Raw genomic sequence first — 19,740 nt, forward strand, 5'->3', positions numbered from 1 at the left:
CAGAACCAAGAGGTTATGCTGTTGCTGTACAAAAGTCTGGTGCGGCCACACTTGGGAGTATTGTGTACAGTTCTGGTCACCGCATTATAAGAAGGATGTGGAAGCTTTGGAAAGGGTGCACAGGCGATTTACTAGGATGTTGTCTGGTATGGAGGGAAGGTCTTAGGAGGAAAGGCTGAGGGACTTGAGGCTGTTTTCGTTAGAGAGAAGAAGGTTGAGAGGTGACTTAATTGAGACAGATAAAATAATCAGAGGGTTAGATAGGGTGGATAGGGAGAGCCTTTTTCCTAGGATGGTGATGGTGAGCACAAGGGGACTTAGCTTCAAATTGAGGGGTGAAAGATATAGGACAGATGTCAGAGGTTGTTTCTTTACTCAGTAGTAAGGGTATGGAATGCCGTGCCTGCAATGGTAGTAGATTTGCCAACTCTAAGTCCATTTAAGTCATCATTGGACAAGCATATGGATGTACGTGGAATAGTGTAGGTTAGATGGGCTTCAGATTGGTATGGCAGGTCGTCACAACGTTGAGGGCCAAAGGGCCTGTACTGTGCTGTTATGTTCTATGTAAATAGACAAACTAGGCAAGGGGCCATGCTAGACCTGGTCTTAGGGAATCGGTCTGGCCAGATGATCCAAGTTCATTTCAGGATCAGTGACTATAATTTTGTAAGTTTTATGTTACTGATAAAGATAATCGTAGTCCCTTGGTGGAAGTACTGAATTGGATGAAGATTAGCAACCACAAACTTCGACAGGAACTGGGGAATGTAGATGGCGGGGGGTGGCTCTTTGAGGGTAAACCCACATCTGTCATATAGGGGTCAGAGATAATGGGAACTGCAGATGCTGGAGGAATCTTTTCAAGGACAATTGATTTTAGACTTCTCAACTTGCAAATTCCCGTGAAAATGAAGGATAAAGATGGCGAGATTTGGCAACTTTGAATTAGTAGTGAAATCAACAGCAAAGCCCAAGAAAATTAAAGCCCTATGCAATATTTAGGAAACTGAAGACAGACAGAGTCCTCAAAGAGCAGAAAGCTGGCAGGAAAATATTCAACTAAGGATTTAGGAGGGCTAAAAGGGGCCATGAAATGTCTTCAGCATAGGATTAAGGTTAAACCCAATGAGTTTTATACGTGTATAAGGAGCAAGAGGGTAGCTAGGGAAAGGGTAAATCTCTTCAAGGGAAAAGAATGAACTTGTGTGTGGAGCTGAAGTCAGTGGTTAAGCCCTTCACGAGTACTTGGCATCAGTATTCACAAATGGCAAGGACATGGTGGGTAGTGAGTCCTGTGAGGGGTATGGTGATATTCTGGGCATGTTAATAGCAAAAAGGAGGTACTATAGAGTGTTTTTAAAAAGCATCAAGGTCAAGAAGCCCCCAGGATCTGATGGGTTCTACCCCAAAATGCTGAGGGAGGCAGGTTGGGAGGTTGCTGCGACCTTGTACGAAACCTTTGTAGCCTGTTTAGTTGAAAGGTCCCAGAGAGCCATCAGATAGCTACTGTGACTCCTTTGTCTAAAAAGGGCAACTGAAATAGTTCTGGACATTACAGGCTGGTGAACCTCCTGTCAGTGGTAGTGAAATTGTAGGAGAAAATTCTTAGGGGTAGGATTTACACATTTGGAAAAGTACAGACTTACTGGCGATAGGTGGAAAACTTTGTGGGGAGGCGGTCACGTTTCACGAAGGTGATTGAGGGCAGGGGAATAGATATTGTCTGTATGGACTTTAGCAAGGCCTTTGACAAGGTTCTTCATGGCAGACAGGTACAATAGGTGAAGTCACGTGGGATCCGCAGTGAGCTGGCAAGATGGATACAGAATTGACGTAGTCATAGAAGACAGAGAAGTGGGCGACTTGGACAAGGAAAAGCCAGATGAAATTTGATCTGGACAAATATGAGGTGATGCGTTTTGGAGGTTCTAATGCCGGAGGGAAGTACACAGTAAATGGAAGAATCCTAAGAAGCATTAACACGGATACCTGGGTGTAATGTTCTATAATTCCCTGAAAAAGGCAACACAAGTGGATAAGAGGTCATATGGTATAGAACATAGAAAAGTACAGCACGGTACAGGCCCTTCAGCCCATGATGTTGTGCCATGGAATAATCCTAATCCAAAAATAAAATAACCTAACCTACGTTCCCCCCAATTCACTGCTGTCCATGTGCATGTCCAGCAGTAGTTTAAATGCCACTAATGACTCTGCTTCCACGACTACCACTGGCGAACTATTCCATGCGCTCACAACTCTCTGGGTGAAGAACCTCCCTCACTTATCTGGAACAAATTTCATTTGCCACTTGTCTCTCCATTCTACTAGCTTATTTTTGTCCCATCACAGTTCACTGTTATCAAAGAACAGTACAGCACAGCCAACAGGGCCCTTCAGCCAATCGAGTCTACACCAGCATCCCCTGCCTATTCATTTATCTCCTCTATACCTTCCTCCTAACACCTTAAAACAATGACCCCCTCGTGGCAGTCATCCTGCCCTAGGGGAAAAGTCTCTGGCTATCGACTCTATCCATAATGCTTGCCTTAATTTTTCAGGGTGTAGATATAAAGATTGGCAGGTCATGTTGTAGCTGTATTGAACTTTATTTTGGCCACATCTGGGGAAAATTATGTACCGTTCTGGTCTCCACACTACCAGAGGATGTGGAAGCTTTGGAGAGGGTACAGAAATGCCTTACTAGGATGTTGACAGTTTTGGACTGTTTTACCAATGAGAAGAGATATTGGGAAAAAAAATGCTTGGTTTGTGGAAGGAACTCAAACAAGGAATTAGGAGTGCTGAAAAAGGCTATGAAGTGTCTCGGGCAAACGCGATTAAACAAAATCCCAAGGTGTTTTCTTCATAAGGAACAAGAGGGGATAGCTCAGGAAAGGGTAGGTCCACTCACTGACAAAGGAGGGGATTTATGTGTGGAACTGGAAGAAGTGGGTGAGGTCTTTTTAATGAATACTTAACATTAGTATTCATAAAGGAGAAGGACGTGGTGGATGGTGACTCTTGGGATCATTGAAGGTTGAGGGCCACCTGATAGAGGTTCACAAAATTAGGAGAGGCATGGATAGTCAGGGTCTTCTTCCCAGTTTCCCAAATATTTGGGGACATATGTTTAAGGTAGAAGTGGGTAAGTTCGAAAAGGAGATGAGAGGCAAGTCTTTTTTTTGACAGTGAGCGTGGTGAGTGCTTGGAATATGCTGCCTGTGGAGGTGGATACAATAGAAATATTTAAGAGGCATCTTGACTGATAAGTGAAGAGGCAGGGGATGCTGGGGTAGACTTGATTGGCTGAAGGGCCCTGTTGGCTGTGCTGTACTGTTCTTTGATAACAGTGAACTGTGATGGGTCAAAAATAAGCTAGTAGAATGGAGAGACAAGTGGCACATGAAATTTGTTCCGGATAAGTGAGAGGTGATTGATTAATGAAAAAGTATAGACAGAGGCAATACTGAGATAATAACACATTTCTCTGGTATGCAAGGACAGAAGGAGCTGTAGATTCATGTTTGAACATGCCAGGACTAATCATTCAGTTGGCCAAGTATGTGGGATCTAGAGCTTCTTAAGAAGAGTTTTGAGAACTAGAACAGAAAACAGAGATCCTTGATAATGCAAGAGCTAGGTCACAACTAAATATTGCATTGAGAGATAGTAGGAACTCCCAGTGCTGGAGATAACCAGATGTGGAGCTGGATGAACACAGCAGGCCAGGCACCATCAGAGGAGCGGGAGAGCTGACGTTTCGGGTCTGGACAGTTCTTCAGAAATCGGAGGGGAAGGAGTCTGCCTTCCCCCTCTCCCTATTTCTTTCAATGACAGGTGGAGAAAGGACAGACAGGTCAAGGAGGTGGGGAAGAAGCCTGTACAGGTGTGTAGGTAGGGAGTTGGGATGGTGGTTGGTTAGAGAGGAGGGAGGGGTGGGTAGGTAGGAGGGAAGACAAACAGGTCAAGGAGGCAGGAATGAGGCTCGTAGGTAGGAAGTGGGGGTGGGCGTTAGTGAGGTGGAAGGAATGGATAGGTGGGAGAAAAGATGGACAGGTAAAGAATACATCTCCCCTCACCCACTTTCCTGCGAGAATGCTATCCCCTATTCCCAATTCCTTCGCCTCCACCGCATCTGCTCCCAAGATGAAGTGTTCTACTCCCGGACATCCCAGGTGTCCTCGTTTTTCAAGGTCCGCGATTTCCCCTGCTCAGTGGTTGAAAACGCTCTTGACTGCGTCTCTTGCATTTCATGCACCTCAGCCCTCACACTGCCTCCCCGCAGTAACAACAAAGACAGAAATCCCCTTGTCCTCACCTACCACCCCATCAACCTCTGCATTCAACGCATCATTCTCCGCCACATGCAATCTGACCCCACTACGAAGGATATATTTCCGTCCTCACCCCTATCTGCCTTCCAGAGGGACCGCTCTCTCCGTGATTCCCTCGTCTGCTCCATACTCTCCACTAGCCCTACCACCCCCAGCACTTGTCCCTGCAACTGCAGGAGGTGCTACAGCTGCCCCTGAAACCCCCCCCCCCACCACCTCCATCCCCGGCCCCAAGAAAACCTTCCACGTGAATCAGATGTTCACCTGCACATCCGCTAATGTGGTACATTGTATCTGCTGTTCCCGATGAGGCCCCTTCTACACTGGGGACACTTGGCAGAGGCTTGAAGACCATTTTATGGAGCACCTACACTCAGTTTGTGACAAACGACAACAACTTCCACTTCAACTCCCCCTCCCACTCCTTGGATGACATGCCCATCCTGGGCCTCCTCAAGTGCCACAACGATGCCACTCGAAGGCTGGAGGAGCAGCACCTCCTATTCCACTTGGGAACCCTGCAGCCCAATGGTCTCAATGTGGACTTCACAAGCTTCAAAATCTCCCCTCCCCTGACCTCATCCCAAGACCAGCCCCTCTCTCATCCACGCCTCCTTGACCTGTCCATCTTTTCTCCCACCTATCTGTTCTTCCCACCTCACTAACCAATCCCCACCCTGACTTCCTACTTCCACTCACCTGTACTGGCTTAATCCCTGCCTCCTTGATCTGTCCATCTTTTCTCCACCTATCTGCTCCTCTGTCCGCTTTCTGCCATTGCTGCGCGCTCTCCCTATTTATTTCCCCTCCTCCCATTTCTGAAGGAGGGTCCAGACCCAAAACATCAGCTTTCCTGCTCCTCTGATGCTGCCTGGCCTGCTGTGTTCATCCAGCTCCACACTTAAATAATGTACTGAGATGCTTATCACTCAGAATGTAAGAGTTGTTGAAAGGGTGCACAGGAGATTCAGAATGGCTCCAGAAAAGTTACTAGATCAGGTAGATTTGATAGAGGTATACAAGATTATAACATGTTTAAGCAGTTGAATACATTGCTACCAGTGGTAGGACAATGGGAATGGAATGGAGAGCTTTGGAGGGGAGTGATCAGGATGGCTGAGCTGGAACAGGTAACAGATGCAAAGAGAAGGGGATTTAAAATGAAGATGACAATCTTAAATGATAAATATGGAAATTCTTAAGTGACTGTGGTCAGCAAGGAATGAAATGAAGGATGTGGGATTTGTGCAATGATGAAATTTATAAGGAGGTTGTAAGTGCACGAGTCCAGCTGTTCCTAAACTGTCCACAAGAGGCGATCTCATTTGGGACCGTAAGCTCCTTCCTCCTCTGAACAACAGTAAATCATAGAGCTGTATAGCACGAAAACAGACCCTTTGGTCTGACCAGTCCATGTTGATGATAATTCCAAATTAAACTTGTCCCACATACCTGCCTTGGCCCATATGCCTCCAAATATTTCTTATTCATGTACTTATCATATGGTCTTCTAAACGTTGCACCTCCATACCTGCTGTGCTTTGCCTGCAATTTCTGTTTTTGTTTCTGATATACAGCATCCACCACTTTTATTCACAGGTTATAAAACTCTTGTCTATAGTTTAAAAGGAAATATACTATTACAGGAAGGCAAAAGTTTGGATTGGCAAGTGATGTCTCCAAATTTTCACTAATTGTATTGTGAATACTGATTTTTAATAGATGGTAAACAACTTGCATTGGCTACAAGTTGGAATTCCATTCCCCTGAATAGACCATAATATGGTATAAACAGTTAGTCATGTAGAATCTCGAATCTGATGGTGTGTGTGTGACATCGTGATGTGCTCTGCCAAGATTATACTGAATGTAACTTTAGATCCATCTCTGCAGATTTTTTTTTTGTGTTGACATTTCCTGGTTTGTTCTTTGCAGGATTGCACCAATGCGATTATACACGCTCTCAAAGAGGCACTTTGTCCTGGTGTTTGTTGTGTTCTTCATCTGTTTTGGGCTGATAGTTTTTATTGGCATAGCTGGTAAGTACAGAAGTATAAAACTTGAACTTTACTCGAAGGTACCAATTGTTGAGGATATACTTCAAGTTGTTGCAAAGGGATTTTGCATTCTATGATTTGATTATTTTCTGTACTAGATGAATGTATTTTTGTTTGGTTTTTTGAAATTTTGATTTTCGAGGAACATAGAACATAGAAAAGTACAGCACAGTACAGGCCCTTCAGCCCACGATGTTGTGCTGTGAAATAATCCTAATCCAAAAATAAAATAACCTAACCTACATTCCCCTCAATTCACTGCTGTCCATGTGCACGTCCAGCAGTCGCTTAAATGTCACTAATGACTCTGCTTCCACGACTATCACTGGCAAAGTATTCCATGCGCTCACAATTCTCTGGGTGAAGAACCTTCCTCTCACGTCTCCTCTATACCTTCCTCCTAACACCTTAAAACTATGACCGCTCGTGGCAGTCACTCCTGCCCTGGGGAAAATTCTCTGGCTATCGACTCTATCCATGCCTCTCATTACCTCGATCAGGTCACCCCTCTTCCTCCTTCTCTCCAGAGAGAAAAGTCAGTCAACCTCTCCTCGTAAGACAAGCCCTCCAGTCCAGGCAGCATCCTGGTAAACCTCCTTTGCACCCTCTCCAAAGCCTCCACATCTTTCCTATCAGAGGGCAACCAGAACTGGACACAATATTCCAAGTGTGGTCTCACCAGGGTTTTGTAGAGTTGCAGCATAACCTCGCGGCTCTTAAACCCGATCCCCCTGTTAATGAAAGCCAAAACACCATAGCTTTCTTAACAACCTTATCCACCTGGGTGGCAACTTTGAGGGAGCTATGCACTTGAACACCAAGATCCCGCTGTTCCTCCGCACTGCCGAGAATCCTGCCTTTAATCCTATATTCAGCATTTAAGCTCGACCTTCCAAAATGCATCACCTTGCATGTATCCAGGTTGAACTCCGTCTGCCATTTCTCAGCCCAGCTCTGCATACTGTCCATGTCTTGCTGAAGCCTGCAATAGCCCTCGATACTATCAATGCACCTCCAAACTTTGTGTCATCAGCAAACACACTAACCCACTCCTCAACCTCCTCATCCAAGTCATTAGAAAAACTACAAAGAGCAGAGGCCCAAGAACAGAGCCCTGCGGGACACCACTCAGCACTGACCTCCGGGCAGAACACTTAGCATCTACAACCACTCTCTGCCACCTGTCAGCCAACCAATTCTGAATCCAGACAGCCAAATCGCCCTGTATCCCATACCTCCTGACTTTATGAATGAGCCTGCCGTGGGAAACTTTATCAAATGCCTTGCTGAAGTCCAGCTACACCACATCCACTGCTCGACCCTCGTCAACCTGTCTCGTGACCTCCTCAAAGAACTCAATACGATTTGAGAGGCGAGGCATGACCTGCCCCCCTCAAAGCCATGCTGACTCCCTTGAATCACGTTATGCTTTTCCAAATAGTCATAAATCCCATCCCTCAGAATTCTTTCCAAAACCTTGCTGACCACAGATGTAAGACTGACTGGTCTGTAACTTCCAGGGATTTCCCTATTCCCTTTCTTAAGTGTGGCATGGCCTTTATTTTTTGATCATTTTCAATTACCCTGAGAAAATCGAGTCCATTGGAATGAGAGACTAGAAGTTTGAAGTGGCACGATGACCCGTAGAGCATTAGTAACTCACTTGGACTTTCTGCAATTTGGCAGCCTTTGCGCCAATTTTGACAGGTGCTAATTTGCAAGTTACCAGACTGTTGTCCATAGAGCAAGATTCTATCTGTTTATATATTGTGTGCATTTTAGGTGCAATCAGGAAAATATTTCTTCAATGTAGAACTCTATTCAAAAGCAAATTTGCACTTCAGACCATGGAACTGCACAGCATGGAAACAGATCCTTTGGTCCAATTCGTCCTTGCTGACCAGATATCCTTAATTAAGCTAGTCCCATTTGCACGCATCTGGCCCATATCCGTCTAATTCCTTCCTATTCATATTTCCATCCAGATGCCTGTTTAAATGCTGTGATTTTCCAGCCTCCTCTGTGTGCCACATCAAGCCTTGGTTTACAAACAAATAATGATAGAATTACTGACAGGTCTGGCATTTGGAGAGAGAAACAGTCAATGTTTACTGTAGCTGTTTGAGTGTTTTGGTCACATTAACGTAATCTCTTCTTTTGGATTTAGCAGCTCCAAACTGCACAGCAACCTTCTTTATATCAAGTCAGCCATCATTTTCTACTGTAGAGGAAAAACTGAGAACCCAGTCCACTTTCCTGTGGACGATGAGTCAAATACTGCCAATCTAATTACGTATCAATTGTTCCTATTCTTTGTTTCTTTTCTTGGAAACTATTTATAGTATCCAAGCCAATAGGCTAACTCCAATTTTTTTTGCTATTTGCGTTAACTTATCTCTAAGATGGAGACTTGCTGAATACCTTCTGGAATGATATCCAATGACATTCTTATCTACCACGTTTGATATGCCTGTCAAAATTCATTTAGTTTTAACAAATCCTTAGCAAATCAATGCCATGTTTCTCTGATGAGCTCAAGCTTGTTCAAATGCTCAGTCCCAGTCCCTAAAAACTCATTCTAGTAGTGTCCCCAAAACTGAGATAAGACCAATAGGCTTATTATTTCCTAGTTTAATTTCTCTACTCCTTAAAGTAAACCTTTAACCTCTTCACTGCATGTCTTGTCTTTTGCTTTTCATTGCAACTGTGATTTCTAGACTAGGTTGGAGACAAAAAAAACTATAAGACGCTGGAATCCAAGGTAGGCAAACAGGAGGAGGCAGTTAACATCAAATTCTGTATCCTTTTGACGATATTTTGTTTTCCATTCTTCCACTGTTACATGGATGATTGCATTGGTGCTGCATCCTGCACCCAAGTTGAACTGGTGCAGTTCATTGACTTTGCTAACGACTTCCATCATGCCCTCAAATTCACTTGATTTATCTCAGACACCTCCCTCCCCTTTCTTGACCTCTCCGTTTCCATTTCTCATGACAGTTTACGGTATGACATTTTGCTATCAACTCAGAGACTCCTTTAGCTACCAGGATTACACCACCTCTGACCCTGTATCCTTCAAGAACTCTATCTCATTTTCCCAATTCCTCCATCTCCACCACATTTGCTCTGATAAGGTGACATTCCACTCCTAAGCACTCTGGATGTCATCCTATTTCAAACAACGTTCTTTTCCTTCTGCTGCCATCTAAATAGCTCTCCACCGAGCCTCCTCCATTCCCTGCTCTGCAGCCATAACCCACCCCAAACATAAAAATAGGGCCTGTCTTGTCTTCACTTTTCCACCCCACCAGCCTCTACATCCAATATATCATCCTCAAACACTTCTGCTAACTCCAATTAAACCCCAACACCCAGAACATCTTACACTCTGTGCCCTTCTCTGCTTCCCACCAAGACCATTCCCTTTGCTACTCCTTTGTTCGTGCCACACTCCCCACCAACGACTCCAACACCCCTGCCCAGTGCCTTCCTCGTGACTGTAAAAGGTGTAAAGCATGCTCGCACACCACCTCCCTCTCCTCCATTCAGTGCCTAAAATAGTCCTTCCAGGTGAGACAGAGTTTAATCTGCATCTCTTCCAGTTGAGCCTACTGTATCCAGTGCTTACAGTGTAGTCTTCTGTACATTGGTGAGACCAAACGTTGACTCAGTGCCTTTTGCCGCGCATCTTTGCCTGGCCCGAAGTGGCTGGCCTAACCTCCTGGTTACTGCCAATTTCAAGATCCCCACTGTGCATGCACATGCACACGCCCGGCTGAGATTTGAATCCTTACCCTTCCTGAGTATTGCAGTGAAACGGATTCAAATGTGAGGAATAACACCTTCTCTTCCACCTTGGCACCTTTTACAGTCCAAAAGAACTTTTAAAATTGCATTCTCTAATCTCAAATAACTTCCCCAAACAACACCCCCCCACCGCCAACCCCAGCTCCCTTTGCAGCCCCACCTCTTCCCTTCCATTCCAGCAACCAAGCAGATTCATCCCTCCCATTGACCCAACTAGGTCGTACTTACTACCAGTATCTACCTATCACCACCATGCTGCTACCTGCTGCTCCTCCTACTCCCTCCTTCATCCCCCCCCCCCAAAAAAAATCAGCAGCTCACCCTACTCCCTGCATTCAATCCTGAAGAAAGGGAATAGTCGAAACATTGATTTCTCCAGAAGCCTGGCTTGCAGTGTTCTTCTAGCCTCCTGTTTGTCTACCTTGAGTTCTAGACTATTCCAGTTGGGCCCATGATCTGTATCATGAGACAAGTAATTTTTGTTTTTGATTAATTGCTATATAACAGTCGAGATGTCGATGTCTTGCTCTTAGAATATTTCAGCTGACGTGTTTTCCTTGTGTCATCTTGAAAGGAAGATAGTCACCTCTGAGGTTATGTACTAGCTTTTCTTGAGGCAGAATCATATAGCATCGAAACAGGCCTCTTCTATCCATTATGGGGAAAAGATTCTCATAATCTACCAGATCTTCGCATGCCCTTAGTTTGTATACCTCAATTAGGTGCTGCATCAGCCTCCTCTGCACCAGAGAAAACAAACCCAGCCTATCCAATCTTTGTTCACAACTGAGATTTTCCATCTGAGCTGACTTCTGCGTGAACCTCCTCTGTGCCCTCTCCTGCACTGTTGTCCTTCTGATAATGTGGCAACCAGAACTGCGCGCAGTATTCCATTTGTGGCTTAAGCATTGCTCCATCAAGTTGCAAAAATGTTTTCCCTGCTCCTTGACTGTTGAAGGCTAACATCCCGTATGTTGTTGTCTTCATCCTGCCCACTGGGGCTGATACTTTCAAGGATCAATATCCCTTTTGCACTCTTGTACTTTCTAGAAACCTACCATCCATTGTGAAAATCCCCTTATTAAACCTCTTAAAATGCATCACATCGCAATTATCAGGATTAAATTCCATTTGCTATTGCTCTACCCAATTTACCAGCTGATCAATATCAGACGGTAGCCCCTGACCATCTTCCTCATTATCAATAACACCACCAGTTTATACTTTCAACATTCGCAGCCATGTCACAAATCTACATTAATGAACAGTAAGGGTCTGATCACTCTGATATTCTGCTGGTCGCAATCACAAGAACAGTCCTCCTTCATCACTTTTTGCCACCCGTTTGCAAATGAATGTTGGAATCCAGTTTGCCAACCTGCCTTAGAACCCACAAAGCTCCTATCCTTTGGAACAGCTTACCATGTGGGACCTTGTCAGAGGCTTCATTTGAAGTCCAGGCAAACCACATCAACTGCACTACCCTCAAATATATTTAGTCACCAGTTCAAAAGCTGAATAAAATTAGTTCGACTGGATCTCCCTCCAGTAAATCTGTGCTGACTATAATCTGTGCTGACTATCCCTGATCAATTACTGCTGTTCCAAATGTTGAAGGTTTTCCTATTACTGACGCCAAGCTAACCAACCTGTACTTAGAGGAGCTCTGAATGGCATGTGAAGGGATGACCTATGAACTGATTTAATAAAGGTAGAGAGAGAATTACCCATAATCAAAAATAAAATGGTGTGAGGGACAAACCAAATGACTGGAATAACAGAGGTATGCGAGTGGCTCGACAATGGCCTTATCAAAGTAACAAGTAATCCAGCACTGTACGAACGAATTGAGGCAGACAGATCATAACAATTTATCAAGGTGATGGTGTCAAAACAGAACAGGAAGGAAGATTTTTACAAACACGCAAAAGTACGGTGTGGTTACATGTAATGTGACATGACCCCAAAATCAAGGTTGCAACTGTCTTCATGGGTATGGAATTTGGCTGTCTGTTTCTGGTTGGCGATTCTGCGTTATGTATCTCACAGACCATCTTTGGAGGATGCTGAGCCAAAGATTGGCGGTTGAATGCCCTTGACTAGAAATGACCAGTCAAGTGGTGATTCATTGAATATTAACTAATTGATTGCTTGCATGCATGCAAAGAGAGTCGACAAACAGGGTTACCAATAATTCTGCAAGATGAGCCTAAAATAGGTAGTTAGAATTGCATTTTTATACGTAAATCATGTTTCCTCATTGCCCAGTTGCACCTTGATAAGAAGCCTTAGCAACACTACGCCAATCCTCTTATGACATTGACCAATACGTTATCTGTTTAAGTTTTTTGAGTAGATTTGTAGCTCGGGTTATGAATGCTGTGGTTGGTTGGCTCACTGAGCTGGTTTGTTGTTCCGCACCTGTTTCATTATCTTGTTGGGTAACATCGTCAGTGTAGCCTCTGATGAAGTGCTGTTGTGTTTACCCGCCTGTTATTTGAACTTTGTGTCCATTGGGCTGGATTACCTCACTTTTGGTTTTCTGTCACAGGAGAGTGTATATGGGATTGAGCTCTGTGTTCATTGATGGCTTTCTTTGTGGAGTATCAGGCTTCAGGAATTCCCATACTTGTCTCTGTTTTGGGTGTCCCAGTTGAATTGGTGGTTCTCCTTATCCATGAAACCCTGAAGGAACTAACAGCCCCTAATTCTCCGGCCTCCCGAAAGTACACAAACCCAAGTGTTCCTCAATTCCATGAAGGATAGAAGAACAGATGATGATGAGAACATGGTATCATCTGGCATTACTGCCCTAGTCACTTTGATAGACATGGCACTAGCAAGAGAAACCATGACAGCACTACTAAAACAAGAGCAAGACCTCAGTGATACCATCTCCAGACAACATGCTGAAGCTACTAGACCTATGCCTCACCACCCACTTCACCGTTAATGGCCAAATATTCGAAGAGATCAATGAGACACTTAGGTCCCAACTAACAGCTGAAGTGGTGATGCAGAGACATGAAAGTACGGCCCTTCTGGTAATCCAAACAAAACTATGGATACACTACATGGACGACACCTTCATCATTATTAAATGGACCAAACTAGAGGAGACACACTAACTAATAAACAACACCCTCACCGGAGAACAGGATAAGAGCATAACATTCCCATCCTTGGATGTTATAGTGGAATGCAGGACAAACGGGGAATTCATAGACCATAGAACATAGAGCGTTACAGCACAGTACAGGCCCTTCGGCCTTTGTTTTGCTGACCTGTCATACCAATCTGAAGCCCATCTAACCTACACTATTCCATGTACATCCATATGCTCGTCCAATGACGACTTAAATGTACCTAAAGTTGGCAAATCTACTACCATTGCAGGCACGGCATTCCATACCCTTACTACTCTGAGTAAAGAAACAACCTCTGACATCTGTCCTATGTCTTTCACCCCTCAATTTAAAGCTATGTCCCCTTGTGCTCGCCATCACCATCCTAGGAAAAAGGCTCTCCCTATCCACCCTATCTAACCCTCTGATTATTTTATCTGTCTCAATTAAGTCACCTCTCAACCTTCTTCTCTCTAACGAAAACAGCCTCAAGTCCCCCAGCCTTTCCGCGTAAGATCTTGCCTCCAGACCAGGCAACATCCTAGTAAATCGCCTGTGCACCCTTTCCAAAGCTACCCCATCCTTGTTATAATGCGGTGACCAGAACTGTACGCAATACTCCAAGAGTGGCCGCACCAGAGTTTTGTACAGCTGCAGCATAACCTCTTGGCTCTGGAACTCGATCCCTCTATTAATGAAGGCTAAAACACTGTATGCCTTCTTAACAACCCTGTCAACCTGGGTGACCCCTTACAAGGATCTGTACATGGATACCGAGATCTCTCTGCTCAACTACACTACCAAGAATTATTACCATTAGCCCAGTACTTTGCTTTCTGGTTACTCCTACCAAAGTGCATCACCTCACACTTGTCTGCATTAAACTCCATTTGCCCCCTCTCATCCCAGCTCTGCAGCTTATCTATGTCTCTCTGCAACCTACATCCTTCTTCACTATCCACAACTCCATTGACCTTGGTGTCGTCTGCAAATTTACTAACCCATCCTTCTACGCCCCCATCCAGGCCGTTGATAAAAATGACAAACAACAGTGGACCCAACACCGACCCTTGCGGTACACCACTAGTAACTGGTCTCCAGGATGAACGTTTCCCATCAACCACCAGCCTGTGTCTTCTTTCAGCAAGCCAATTTCTGATCCAAACTGCTATATCTCCCACAATCCCATTCCTCTGCATTTTGTTCAATAGCCTGCTGTGGGGAACCTTATCAAAAGCCTTGCTGAAATCCATATACACCACATCAACCAGTTTAATCTCACCTACCTGTTTGGTCACCTTCTCAAAGAACTCAATAAGGTTTGTGAGGCACAACCTACCCTTCACAAAACTGCGCTGACTATCCTTAATCAAATTATTCTTTTCTAGATGGTTATAAGAGATAGGGTTTGTAATCTTTTCCAACCTTTTACCAACAACTGAAGTAAGGCTCACTGGTCTATAATTACCAGGGTTTTCTCTACTCCCCTTCTTGAACAGGGGAACCACATTTGCTATCCTCCAGTCATCTGGCACTATTCCTGTAGACAACGACGAGTTAAAATCAATGCCAAAGGCTCAGAAATCTCCTCCCTGGCTTCCCAGAGGATCTGAGGATAAATCCTATCCGGCCCAGGGGACTTATCTATCTTCACCTTCTGAAGGATTTCTAATACCTCTTCCGTGTGAACCTCAATCCCACCTAGTCTAGTAGCCTGTATCTCAGTATTCTCCTCGACAACATTGTCGTTTTCTAAAGTGAACACTGTCGAAAAACATTCACTTAGTGCTTCCCCGATCTCCTCTGACTCCACGCACAGCTTCCCACTACTATCCTTGATTGGCCCTAATCTTACTTACGTCATTCTTTTATTCCTTAAATACCTATAGAAAGCCTTAGGGTTTATCCTGATCCTATCCACCAACTACTACTCATGTCTTCTCCTGGCTCTTCTGAGCTCTCTTTGTCTTTCCTGGCTACCTTGTAACCCTCAGGTGCCCTAACTGAGCTTCACATCTCATCCTAACATAAGCCGCCTTCTTCCTCTTGACCAGAGATTCCACTTCCTTCGTAAATCATGGCTCCCGTGCTCTACAGCTTCCTCCCTGCCTGACAGGTACATGCTTATCTAGGACATACAGGAGCTTTTCCTTGAATAAGCTCCACATTTCTGATGTGCCCATCCCCTGCAGTTTCCTTTCCCATCCTATGCTCCCTAAATCTTGCCTAATCTCATCGTAATTGCCTTTCCCCCAGCTATAACTGTTGCCCAATGGTATACACCTATCCCTTTACATCACTACAGTAAACATAACAGAATTGTGATGGCTATCACCAAAGTGCTCATGTACGTCCAAATCTACCACCCGGCTGGTCTCATTACCCAGTACCAAATCTAATGTGGCTTCGCCCCTTGTTGGCCTGTCTACATACTGTGTCAGGAAGCCCTCGTGCACCCACTGGACAAAAACTGACCCATCTATAGAACTCGAACTATCGTGTTCCCCGTCAGTATTTGGAAAGTTGAAGTCCCCATGACAACTCCCTTGCGCCTCTCTCTCCTGTCGAGAATCATCTTTGCTGTCCTTACCTCTACGTATCTGCAACTATTCGGAGGCCTATAGAAAATTCCCAACAGGGTGACCTCTCGTTTCCTGTTTCTAACCTCAGCCCGTACTACCTCAGTTGACGAGTCCCACATATCCTTTCTGCAACTGTAATACTGTCCTTGACCAACAATGCCACATCCCCCCCCCCCTTTTTACCGTCTTCTCTGTTCTTACTGAAACATCTAAATCCCGGAACCTGCAACAACCATTCCTGTCCCTGCTCTATCCGTGTCTCCGAAATGGCCACAACATCGAAGTCCCAGGTACCAACCCATGCTGCAGGTTCTCCCACGTTATTCCTGATGCTCCTGGCGTTGAAGTGGACACACTTCAATCCAACTTCTTGCTTGCCGGTGCCATCTTGGGTCCCTGGAACTTTATTTTGGATGTCCCTACTCTCAACCTTTTCTATAGTCGAACTACAATTTTGGTTCCCATCCCCCTGCAGAATTAGTTTAAACCCACCCAAAATAGCCTTAGCAAATCCCGCTCCTCCCCCCCCCCCCCCCCCCCCCCAGCCCAGGATATCGGTACCCCTCTGGTTCAGGTGAAGACCATTCTGCTTGTAGAGGTCCCACCTACCCCAGAAAGAGCCCCAATTACCAAGAATCCAAAAGACTCCCTCCTGCACCATCCCTGTAGCCACATGTTCAACTCTTTCGCTCTCTCTCGCGCTCTCTCTCTCTCGCGCTCTCTCTCTCTCGCGCTCTCTCCCTCTCGCGCTCTCTCCCTCTCGCGCTCTCTCTCTCTCGCGCTCTCTCTCTCTCGCGCTCTCTCTCTCTCGCGCTCTCTCCCTCTCGCGCTCTCTCCCTCTCGCGCTCTCTCCCTCTCGCGCTCTCTCCCTCTCGCGCTCTCTCCCTCTCGCGCTCTCTCCCTCTCGCGCTCTCTCCCTCTCGCGCTCTCTCCCTCTCGCGCTCTCTCCCTCTCGCGCTCTCTCCCTCTCGCGCTCTCTCCCTCTCGCGCTCTCTCCCTCTCGCGCTCTCTCCCTCTCGCGCTCTCTCCCTCTCGCGCTCTCTCCCTCTCGCGCTCTCTCCCTCTCGCGCTCTCTCCCTCTCGCGCTCTCTCCCTCTCGCGCTCTCTCCCTCTCGCGCTCTCTCCCTCTCGCGCTCTCTCCCTCTCGCGCTCTCTCCCTCTCGCGCTCTCTCCCTCTCGCGCTCTCTCCCTCTCGCGCTCTCTCCCTCTCGCGCTCTCTCCCTCTCGCGCTCTCTCCCTCTCGCGCTCTCTCCCTCTCGCGCTCTCTCCCTCTCGCGCTCTCTCCCTCTCGCGCTCTCTCCCTCTCGCGCTCTCTCCCTCTCGCGCTCTCTCCCTCTCGCGCTCTCTCCCTCTCGCGCTCTCTCCCTCTCGCGCTCTCTCCCTCTCGCGCTCTCTCCCTCTCGCGCTCTCTCCCTCTCGCGCTCTCTCCCTCTCGCGCTCTCTCCCTCTCGCGCTCTCTCCCTCTCGCGCTCTCTCCCTCTCGCGCTCTCTCCCTCTCGCGCTCTCTCCCTCTCGCGCTCTCTCCCTCTCGCGCTCTCTCCCTCTCGCGCTCTCTCCCTCTCGCGCTCTCTCCCTCTCGCGCTCTCTCCCTCTCGCGCTCTCTCCCTCTCGCGCTCTCTCCCTCTCGCGCTCTCTCCCTCTCGCGCTCTCTCCCTCTCGCGCTCTCTCCCTCTCGCGCTCTCTCCCTCTCGCGCTCTCTCCCTCTCGCGCTCTCTCCCTCTCGCGCTCTCTCCCTCTCGCGCTCTCTCCCTCTCGCGCTCTCTCCCTCTCGCGCTCTCTCCCTCTCGCGCTCTCTCCCTCTCGCGCTCTCTCCCTCTCGCGCTCTCTCCCTCTCGCGCTCTCTCCCTCTCGCGCTCTCTCCCTCTCGCGCTCTCTCCCTCTCGCGCTCTCTCCCTCTCGCGCTCTCTCCCTCTCGCGCTCTCTCCCTCTCGCGCTCTCTCCCTCTCGCGCTCTCTCCCTCTCGCGCTCTCTCCCTCTCGCGCTCTCTCCCTCTCGCGCTCTCTCCCTCTCGCGCTCTCTCCCTCTCGCGCTCTCTCCCTCTCGCGCTCTCTCCCTCTCGCGCTCTCTCCCTCTCGCGCTCTCTCCCTCTCGCGCTCTCTCCCTCTCGCGCTCTCTCCCTCTCGCGCTCTCTCCCTCTCGCGCTCTCTCCCTCTCGCGCTCTCTCCCTCTCGCGCTCTCTCCCTCTCGCGCTCTCTCCCTCTCGCGCTCTCTCCCTCTCGCGCTCTCTCCCTCTCGCGCTCTCTCCCTCTCGCGCTCTCTCCCTCTCGCGCTCTCTCCCTCTCGCGCTCTCTCCCTCTCGCGCTCTCTCCCTCTCGCGCTCTCTCCCTCTCGCGCTCTCTCCCTCTCGCCTCACTAGCACGTGGCATGGGCAACAAACCAGAGACAGCAACTCTGTTCGTCCTAGCTCTCAGCTTCCATCCTAGCTCCCTACATTTCTGCCTTAAATCCCCATCTCTCTTCCTACCCATGTCCACATATGCACCAGTGACCACGACTTGGGGCTGTTACCCCTCCCCCTCCCCCTTAAGGATCCCAAAAACACGATCAGAGACCTCAAACCCTGACACCTGAGAGGCAACACCAACCGGTGAGTCTCTCTCATCCCCCCAGAACCTCCTATCTGTTGCCCTAACTATGGAGTCCCCCATGACTGTTGCTCTGCTCCTCTTCCCCCTTCCCTTCTGAGCAGCAGGGACAGACTCTGTGCCAGACACCTGTTCCCCACTGCTTTACCCCTGGTAAGTCATTCCCCCCCCCCCCCAACAGTATCCAAAACGGTATACTTATTGTTGGGGGAAATGGCCACGGGGGATCCCTGCTCTGCCTGCCGGTTCCCTTTCCGTCCCCTGACTGTAACCCATCTGCCTTTTTCTTGTACCTGAGGAGTGACAAAAGTACACAGGAAAGCCACACACTTTGACCAAGTACTGAATTTCAAGAGCCACCACCCTAACACACTCAAACAAAGTTGCGTGAGAACATTATTTAAAAGGGCAACAGTACACTGCAGCACCACAGAGCTATGCCAAGAACAAGAGCACCTCTTCCAGCTATTCAAAGACTGTGCAAAGAACTTGTTCACAAGATGCCTATCACATGAACAACGCCCGGAAGCTACTACACGCCCTGACACACTCCGCATGCTGTCTTACATGAGGGATACATCTGAACTGACCACAAGACTCCCACGACCACTGGGCATCAGAGTAGCACATGAACCCTATGTCAACTGCTCACCCGAGCCAAAGACCCACTATGGACAGGACCAATGCCATATAGAAGCTTCCCTGCAGAGACTGTGACAAACACTACATTGGACAAATAAGAAGGAAATTACCACAAGAGTACACAAACATCAACTCGCAACAAAAAGACACAACCAATGCTCACTCATCTGTTTCCGCATGGATAAGGAGAGAACAAAGAACCAAGAAACCTACAGCACAGGAGCAGGCCCTTCGGCCCTCCGAGTCTGCGCCGATCAAGATCCTCTGTCTAACCTGTCATCTATTTCTAACAGTCTGTGTCCATTTGCTCCCTGCCCATCCATGTACCTGTCCAAATATATCTTAAAAGATGCTAACGTGTCTGCGTCTACCACCTCCTCTGGCAACGCGTTCCAGGCACCCACCACCCTCTCTGTAAAGAACTTTCCACGCATATCTCCCTTAAACTTTCCTCCACTCACTTGGAACTCATGACCCCTCGTAATTGAATCCCCCAGTCTGGGGGGGGGGGAGGGGGAAAGCTTTTTGCTATCCTCCCTGTCTATACCCGTCATGATTTTGTAGGCCTCAATCAGGTCCCCCCTCAATCTCCGTCTTTC

General features: G+C 47.3%; 1 protein-coding gene across 3 annotated transcripts in view; it reads left to right on the top strand.

Annotated features, from left to right (window-relative positions):
* Positions 1-19,740, top strand: part of tmem181 (transmembrane protein 181) — a 180,895-nt gene that overhangs the window by 12,350 nt on the left and 148,805 nt on the right. For all 3 annotated transcript variants that reach the window (XM_048535701.2, XM_048535703.2, XM_048535702.2), the window contains exon 2: positions 6,276-6,379. In XM_048535701.2, coding sequence (XP_048391658.2) covers positions 6,276-6,379 — 104 coding nt within the window. The remainder of the gene's footprint in view (positions 1-6,275; positions 6,380-19,740) is intronic.

Source organism: Stegostoma tigrinum, chromosome 9, assembly GCF_030684315.1.
Source record: "Stegostoma tigrinum isolate sSteTig4 chromosome 9, sSteTig4.hap1, whole genome shotgun sequence".
In the NCBI taxonomy this organism is placed as follows: domain Eukaryota; kingdom Metazoa; phylum Chordata; class Chondrichthyes; order Orectolobiformes; family Stegostomatidae; genus Stegostoma; species Stegostoma tigrinum.